At 39.7% G+C, this 9504-nt stretch overlaps 1 protein-coding gene across 1 annotated transcript; it reads right to left on the bottom strand.

The window, feature by feature from the left end:
- Window positions 1-4812: 4812 nt before the first annotated feature.
- LOC124286070 (E3 SUMO-protein ligase ZBED1-like) lies at window positions 4813-7826 on the bottom strand. The gene is made up of 2 exons (XM_046722392.1): window positions 6313-7826; window positions 4813-6022 (listed from the first exon to the last, which is right to left on the bottom strand). The coding sequence occupies exons 1-2, from the start codon at window positions 7762-7764 to the stop codon at window positions 5564-5566; spliced, it is 1911 nt and encodes a 636-aa protein (XP_046578348.1). The 5' UTR covers window positions 7765-7826; the 3' UTR covers window positions 4813-5563.
- Window positions 7827-9504: the final 1678 nt, after the last annotated feature.

Below are 9504 nucleotides of genomic sequence, written 5' to 3'. Positions count from 1 at the left end.
TGGTTCACATCCTGGAATTTATTTAGCGTGGCTGTGATAAAAACTTTTCCAAGTTATAATGATTTATAGTTCTCGAAACCAGGATCTTAATCATTTGGGTTATTGATGGACTTTCAAACATCGACTATGAAACCTTTGCTATTTGGCTTGTCATTTGATATACCTTCGAGTATGAGGTTCCGTGCAGGAAGCAGAGTACTCTTATTATAAGTCTTTATGATCCCCAGAGAGGTGGCCTTTTGTCGTTGCAGGTTTTTGTTTTGGACTGTTGTAAAGAATTTTGTCAAGAACAAATATGTGGATGACAACTTGATTTAAATATACCCTGTGTATGTAGGTACTTGCGTTCATATTGAACAACTTGGGCTCGTCGGTATATCAGTGACTGAATTTAGTTTTACGCCACTTTTAGTAATATCCCAGCAAAATCATGGCGGTGGACACCAGAAATGGGTTTCTGACACTGTATCCATGTGGAGAATCGAACTCGGGACCCCGGTGTGATGAGCGAACACTTTAATCACAAGACCACCCCAGCGCCCCTCGTCAGTATATGAAGATAATGCTGATGCAATGTGAACTGGCTCGCTCACTTTTTTCGAGTATTTTCCCCGTTACCGAGTGTGTGGTTGATGTTTTTAATGCTTGCTAAGCAGACTGAACATGAATACTGTATTCCCCATACAGATGGCCACATTTTATGTACAGAATGCAGTCTAACTGCATGGCAAAAAGGTATGCTCAAGGGTCAAAGTATGAAATCTGCTCTTACCATTTTTTGTGTGTGAAAGAAGTTACATAGAACCGAATCGAAGTGAGTTATGTTTTAGCCATATGCTCATTATACATGAGTAAGAGGTTATGTTTTTATAAAGAGTTCGAAAATATATTTCTTACTCCACACACCAGCAGCGTTCTCTGATTTCACTTGATACAATGTTCATTTATACCGTGTGTCGCCCTTGCCTGATGCATGTCTTCTCACAGACAATGTATGTGCACCAAATTTCGTCACGAATTGATGTCTAAGGGTTTCCATGACGAACGTTATATTGAACTCTTGTACACTTCAACAGTGAATGAGTTCGGTTTTACGTTGCTTTTAGCAACATACCACCAACAATCACCAAAACTGGCTTCACAAGTGCGCTTCGCGGCATGATACGTCGTCATAGGATACGGCTCATTGTTCCCAGAACAAGACTATTTATTAGCGTTTCTCTTAATTTTCATTAAAGAAGGATTTAATTACATTAACGTGAGCTTCTATTTCTCAAATCTATAATTCAATGTCCATGTTTTCTCTAAATACGTTAACATGTTTATTTGACAATGAACATTGAATTAGTATTCCAGATCGAAAACCGAGGACAAGGACAGTTACGTCTTCTTTTTTCATTAAGGAAGGATTACTTCAACATGAGCTTCTGTTTCACAAATCAGCGTCCGTGTTTTCTAAATATACGTTAACATATTGCTTCGACAGAAAACATAGAATGAGTATTCTGGATCGAAAAAAGAACCTGGTAGTCCAAACGAGTGGGTGAGCTGGGTTTTAGCTTTCAGCAATATCACGCGGTGGACACCAGAAATGGACTTCACACACTGTAGCCATGTGGGGATTCGAACCTTGTCTTTGCGTAACGTGCCGAGCAAATGTCATAGGTTCTTCTCTTGAATTGGTTTTCATATTTTGTCTCTGGAATAATGTATATAAACATTAAGAAGTTGGGGTCATTTGTTGTGAATGAGATAGAAACTGTGATGACCTTAAAAGCCCTGATGTAATTTGGTATACAGTCCTTGGGAAGATGAGGCAGCTGTTGACTTCATTGGGTTGTTTCTGGTCTTAAGAAGCGACTAAATTAACCTTGTAGTCCGTCAGTCAGTGAGTTAAAATTTTGCATCGCATCGGCAATATTGCAGCCAAATCGCGATGTGAACAAGTTAGTTATTATTAAGTACATGTCGTCAAAGGACAATAAAACAGTAAGGTAAGTATCACAGTTGTATAAAAGCAAATATGTCAATATTACAAACATACAATGTTTCAATACATTATGTGGAATACATTATAACAAGGCTATAGACCAACGAGATCGATTGGTCAGATTCGCTGAGCCGACATGGTTGGCATTTGTCATCGTGTCTCAATTGCATTTTTTAAGAAACCATTTGTTTAAAAGGTTTCCTATCTATGATTACATATAAACATTGTGCAAAATATGAGGCAAGTTACGCACACTTTTTCGTGAGTACTTGGCGACATTTCATAGTGATTCATAAACACGTGTTCATGGTCTATATGGTATCAGAACCAATTAAGAAGTGAATGCGCTGGTATTTATTGGCCATAAATCCTAAAAAGCATATGCTACCGTCATTACACAGCTGGATAAAAAAATTTAAAAGTGCACAAATGCATACATACCAGTCAGTGTTTACCTAAATCTTCGACATCCATGCACACACGCCAACCATTAATGCACAGAGTTATGAGGTGAATATTTCATCCCACAGCTGGGTGCTGCATTGCGAAACTGGAATTTAACGCAATAGAGATTCGTTAATGTTTAACCGATAGACGCCATTTCAAAAGATAGCAGCAAACTCTGTTCAAAAGAACATGCAATTAGTTTTTTACAAGGGTAAAGGAGTACTTGCCTATTCTGAACCGACATTTACGAGAGACAAATACTACTTTCTTTCATCTGTTAGAATGCATGCAGGAATCCTTTTGTCTGGCAGCATCAAATGAACCGAGGGTCCATACATATGGCGAGTAACACTGTGCGAGGATGGAAAGGGGAAGAGATATATTACTTTGAGTAAAACTAAACTGTATATAAGGGCATCATTTTTCATGTTTCACGTAGCCACCCAATTCTGAACATGGGTCGGTCGGTACGGACAGAAAAAACAAACCAAACCTAAATAAAGGCACAATTATCTGAATAATGTTCTTGATTCTCATTTATTGTATTTCTTATTACAATTTCTCGCGTTCTTTGGACTTGTGGCAGCGACTGATTATAAGATAAACATTTTATATGACGAGGCGGTACATTTTTGGTTCCAGTCGGCGGTGTTGGAATGAAAAAAAACAGTTTTTTGAGGGGAGACGGCATAAAATTAGAAGGGTCGGTCGGGCTATGAGAAACACAGGAAACAGAAATGCTGCCTTAAGTGTCTGTCATGGCAGTTGTTTGTAACTGGGGTTTGTTTTATTTTAACTTTTATTATGAATTTCCTACCCCAATATTGTCACAGCGTCACTTTACGCAGATCGATGCTCATACTGTTGATCACTAGATTGTCTGGTCCAGACTCCATTATTTACAACCCGTGAAGGTCCGGGTTCGAAAGAGCCTTCAGACCCATGCTTGTCGTAAGAGGCGACTAACGGGATCGGGTGATCAGGCTCGCTGGCTTGGTTGACACATGTCATCGGTTCCCAATTGTGTAGATCGATGCTCATGCTGTTGATCACTGGATTGTCTGTTCTCGAATATTTACAGACCGCCGCCATATAGCTGGAATATTGCTGAGTGCGGCGTAAAACTAAACTCACTCACTCACTCACTCGATTATTTACAGACCGCCGCCATATTGCTGGAACACTGTTGACTGCTCACTCACTCACGGTGTCACTGAGCATCTCTATGGTGGAAATTAGGCACTTAATGAATTCTCATTAAATCATCATTACTATTATTATATTTTGGTTTTTGCTCAAAATCAGTAAGTGTCCAGTGAATTCAGCAGCTCTGATTATTTGGGGATAATCCATGCCTAGGAAAGTCATGAAATAACAATCCGAAAATTAAAGCTGTGAAATAAATGAACATCCCCAGAGTAATGGGACAAATACAGCCACAATAACAGAATCTTGCCGGATTTACTGAAACTGAACCATGCCATTAGTCAGGAAGACTGACAGCTTGCACGCCAAACTAACAATGATGTAAATGACTGAGTGATTGTAGCAATCCGAAGACCAACGTCATAGTGTTTGATCGTATGATCTTGGGAGAGTGCTGCAGCTGTATCTACTATGCTTGAGAGTCTAATGGTCACAGGATTTAATTGCGTTTAGTTGAGTACAAGGTATTGGAGAAGTGTCCTTAAAGTAATCAGGGTCGCCTCCGTGGTGTAGTGGTTAGAGCGTCCGCCCGGGGAGGGGAAGGTCGCGGGTTCGTTCCCCGGTCACGTCATACCAGAAGACGTTACAATATGGTATTAGTCTTGTTCCCTGCCTGTCGGAGTTAATCAAATTACAGATAGTTGATGAAAAGTGAAATGGGGCATTGATGGTCCAATCGCCGCAATTCGCTCTGCAGACTTGCGTCCCTTGATCATTGGTTCCATTCCCGTCTCACCCCGTCTCATGCCTCCCGCGTACATTAGTAGGTAGTGAGGTAAAATTTAGAGTTACGTGGACACTACTCCAAGCAAATTGTGGTTGTAACAATATTAGGTGAGGTGAAATAGGGTTTAACATCGTACTTAAGAATAATTCGCTCACAAGACGACATGCATGCGCGTGTATGAGTGACTGTTTGTACTAGCCAAGACTTAAGCTGCTGTTATGGTGCTAGCCCAATGAGATACCATGCCGCAGTGAAGCATGAATACTAGGGGTGTCACGATACACCAACCTCACGATACGATACGTATCACGATTTTAAGGTCACGATACGATACGTATCGCGATACATAATTTTCGCGCCATTTTGCGGAAGGCTGCTAAAAGAGGGATATAAATCTGAGATACTTTACTAATAAATTCTTGTAACAAGCAAAACTAACAACTCAAGTCACAAGGTTCCCTTTAATATGCCCAACTTGACAGGTATTCTTGTCATCATTATCATCATGATTCATGATAAAATAAAATGTATCAATATTATCAGTGTAAATTTGGTAACTGTGGAAATAACACTTCCAGTTGTCTCCAGTTTCAAATTAAAAAAAAAGAATGATCTGTACCAGCAACTGGCAGCAAGTCTGTCAAGTATAAACTTTGAGTAAGTCACAAGTAATATCACTGATCTTATACTGTGTCACAAAAACACATAAAATGAAAAATAATACTTCCCAGTGCTAAGCAATCAGCTTAGTGTCAATTGACTCAATGGAAAACAGTTGTTAAATAATAAATATGCTTTATGTTCATGACAATTTACATGAACCAACTTAACTTTAAAAATTAAAAAGTAGTATAACCACCATCTCCAAATGTTTCTGTTTTGGTATTCTTCATCTATTTTCCTATGTCACATCACATCAAGTATAGAATAAATGCACTGAATATATTGCCCCAGCAAGTCAGTCAAGTCACAATTGTCACAAGTGACAAATGATAAACTGTTATCACAGCAGATAAATAAACTAATAAAAAAATAATCATCATTAGTATTTAATGATGAAACATTCAGCCTTAAGCCAGGCCTCCAGTGTCAGATTTGACAAAATCAACCAACAGTTATTTGAATTTTGTACTGCAACAGTTAACAGGATCATAATTCACAACACATTGTAATCATTCATCACATTGATCACTTCACTTCCTGAGGTTTTTCTTCAGGAAAATCAACATGTTGACGTTTTCAGGCCTCAGTGTAGCTCTCTGAGCTGTGACTATATCGCCTGCTGTTGAAAATACACGCTCACTTGGAACAGATGTTCCTGGCACACACAAAATGCATCTTGCTAATTTGGACAGCAAAGGAAATTTCTGTTCATTTTCCTGCCACCACTGTAATGGGTCTGAATTGAGGGGAATACAATCCTCAGCCTTGTAGGTGCTGACCTCTTCCTCTACCCTGGCATATGAGGACTTAGCTGTCTGCACATGAGTGACAAAGACATCACCGAATAGGTCATCCATTGCAGAGGTGTTTTCTTCCTTCACATCTGGTGTCACACTTTGTTTCAGATCACTGGCCTCAGGAAGTTGGGGCAGACCATCCTCTGGTTCCATGGACCCACTGGCTTCATCATTTTCAGTTTTCACCTCCACCTACAAAAATAAAAAGTTCCACACCACTAGACTGTAGCTTTATCATTTATCATTATACTTCACATTTGACAACCCAAATTAACTTTTTGTAACTTGTTGAAATCTTCAGATTCGAGGATTTGAGGTTGTCAGGTTCACTTTTTCTTTTTGGTGATGTTGATTTTGAGAAAATCTATAATATATGCATTTTAACAAATTAGAAATTATAAGAATGGCAAATAAAGCAAAAAAACATGTTTCTTGGAATGATGATTTAATATTTATATTGTTTAAATTGTAAGTTACATTACCTTGCCAGAATCAGAATCAGCCAGAGCTGCAGTCTTTGCAATAATGGCACCAAATACAGCAAGTCGTCTGGCATCATCAACATGAGGCAGAGAACGGAACCTTGGATCCATAGCTGACGCTTGAAGCAGCAGATCTTGCCCATCAATGTATCGCTTGGATATATCTTCTGATATTGCAGTCTTGACACTGCGTATGAAAGCTGAGTCAGTCTCTGCTGCTTGTGTCATGTTGAGGATTTTCTCCTTCAGTGGGAATATCAGGGATATAGTTGGGTGTTTCTCATCACACAGGATAGTGGTAATAGTTTTCATGGGCTTGAGGATTCCCACAAGGTCTTCAGCATTGCATAGCTCAGTGTCTGACAAACCAAGATCCTTTTCAGTCTTTCGGACCTGTTTTGACATCAGGACAGCAAGGATAGCAGGTTGTTGTTCAATGAACCTATCAATCATATCAAAACTGCTGTTCCACCTCGTGCAGACATCTTGGATCAACTTATGCTCTGGCAGTTGCAACATTTTTTGTTTTTCTCTCAGCAGGGCAGTGGCAGTAGAACTACGGTGGAAGAAGCCGACAATTCGCCTGACTTTTGACAGAACTCTACACACTGTGTCGACTTTGAGACCTTTTTGGGATGCAAGATTGATTGTGTGAGCAAAACATTTCACATGTTTTAACCCGGCCTCTTTTACAGCGACTGTCATGTTGGCAGCATTATCTGTTACACAAACAACAGGTTCAGATCTCTCCAGTTTCCATTCCTTTACTGCATCAGACAGAATCTCTCCAACATTGGCTCCAGTGTGAGATTCATAAATGGCATTGGTTTGCAGAACATTGTTGACTAACTTCCAGTCACCTGAAATGTAGTGACATGTGACAGTTATGTAGCTCTCTGTGGCCCTTGACGTCCACCCATCTGTTGTTATAGCAACAGCTGTTGCTTTTCTCAGACCATTCTCCACTTCCATCTTGCATTCCTTGTACAGTTCAGGAACAACCTTTCCAGTAAAATATGTCCTCCCTGGCACATTGTATTTTGGTTCTAGAACTCTTAACAGTTCAACGAAAGAATCATTCTCCACTGTTGAAAATGGTCTCAGATCTATGGCAATAAACATCGCAATTTGTCGTGTGATGAGCTTGTGACGTTCGGAATTGAAAGCATAATGTGAAAAGGAGCCCAACGTTCTCTGTTCAAGTGTTCTCTTGAGTGGTTTCCTTTCAGAATCAATCTTGACAGTCGGGTGATGTCTAGTGAGGTGGACTTGCATGTTTGTCGTATTCCCACTATATCCAACCAATGTCTTGCAAATATGACACATTGTCTTTTCTCGACTCACTTTTCGTTGGCCATCCTCATAATAGACTGGGAAACAGAAATGTTTCCACACGTGAGACTTGAATTTACTCCCAGTGGGAGTCTCGAAATCTCTAGTTGAGAAATCCATGCACTCACTTCAGTTTTGTCACTCCCGCATCACAGCATTACCTTACCGGCAACATACGCGCTCGCTGATTGGTCCATCAAAATAATCTAGCCAATCACAAAAGCTGTTAGTTTCCAACCTATTTTTTTAAGTAAAGCTAGCTACATCTATTTATCGGAGCAGTCTCGTATAATTTTACTATCAAGACATTGAAAGAGATGGATATAGCATAAAAATTTGAATCGATAAAGTTTTGAAATAGGAATCGATACACGCAAGCATGTATCGCGTATCGTATCGTCAGTAAGAATGTATCGATACATTGATACATTCGCGTATCGCGACACCCCTAATGAATACCCCACTCAGACACATTATACTGACTCCGAGCTGACCAGTCCTTGTTGTACCCATTCATGCCGAGCGCCAGGCAGGGACCAACAACTACCATATTTTAACGTCTTTGGTATGATTTGTCCGGGGATCGAACCCGCAACCTTCCGCTCTCCGGTCGGACGCTCTAACCACTACACCACGGAGGCGGTACTGTAACAATATTATTCATGTGTAGTAAATATCAAAGGATATAAAAGCTGCCAACAAAGGAGAGTGAAATAGCCAGAGTAGCCCAGAAATAAATAATTTGAAAACAGCATCAAACCTTAAAATATGACTAGTCATTATTGTACAGTTTAGGAATGAGCTACAAATCACCACCAACAAAGTTAGGGCACCATCACATCGATCGGACGCCCAGTGATATAACTGAGAACTGTCAAAGCAACGCTATCCTTACTCACTATAAACGTTTCTTCATAGGTCGCCTTTTCTTTTGCATTTAACTTTTACTGCGCTCTTGTTGAAAAGGAACCAGCTAATTGCTCGTACATGTAGCCTTTGGGAAGTTAATCTTTCATCCGGTTTGTTTTTATAATTTTAATACACATTAGTGTTGTAAGAACATTTTGAAAGAGCAGGTTTCTCGAGTCACCACTGTCGTTTTCTATTTTATATGTCCTAAACATTCTCTCAGAAGAGTTTAATGGTACGTAAAACAGCGTTGTCAGCATTTGGAATTGACCAACAAAATACATTACATTACATCGATCACAGAAAGCAGTGGCTTTAATCTGGCACGACGTAAATGGCTGAAGGTCGACAGTCTTGACAACTTCATCTTGAACGACGTTTTTAATCAAGATTAAAGTCACCATTACAAGGAACTTCATCAAAATGAATTATTAAATGTTAAGTACATATTTAGGCATTTGTTACCTAAGCCGGAGCCGAGTTGCTCGTGTTCTTGAAAACTTCTTAAAATCTCAAGTTTCCTTTTCAAGCTCAAAAAAGTCGTAGGAGATTCTTCGGATATGGAATTTCGTCAAGAGATTACATTGGGTGCATCAGACTAACCACTGAAATGTGGCTCACCAAAAACGTGGTCTCTGTAGCTTACTGACAACGCTCGCTGCTAGTGGAACACTCTCTTACCCAGAGTTCCATGCAGCCAGTATGGCACCTCTGCCACAGGCCAGAAAGATACATCTTACACAGTCCATTCAATATAATGTACATTTTTTCTTAACTCTTTTATTCACGACGAGTCTACACATCTAATTAAATATATGTGATATAATGGTTTAGTTTCACTGAGAAAATATCCTAAAACGTGTTACACTATTTCGATTTGCGCAGCGATCCTTTGTATACATAGGTTGTACGGCTCCACGTGCTGTCATCGAAGCCGACGGCGAGCAAACG

Source organism: Haliotis rubra, unplaced genomic scaffold (genome assembly GCF_003918875.1).
Source record: "Haliotis rubra isolate DU_JTF1 unplaced genomic scaffold, ASM391887v1 Scf374, whole genome shotgun sequence".
NCBI lineage: Eukaryota > Metazoa > Mollusca > Gastropoda > Lepetellida > Haliotidae > Haliotis > Haliotis rubra.
This window is presented reverse-complemented; position numbering and strand designations above follow the sequence as displayed.

What these genes read in the sequence shown, in the direction of transcription:
- LOC124286070 (XM_046722392.1), bottom strand. Translation starts at nt 7,764, where the DNA reads ATGGATTTCTCAACTAGAGATTTCGAGACTCCCACTGGGAGTAAATTC. An exon ending in CTGATTCTGATTCTGGCAAG is followed by an intron (nt 6,023 to 6,312) that starts GTAATGTAACTT and finishes TTATTTTTGTAG; the next exon opens with GTGGAGGTGAAAACTGAAAA.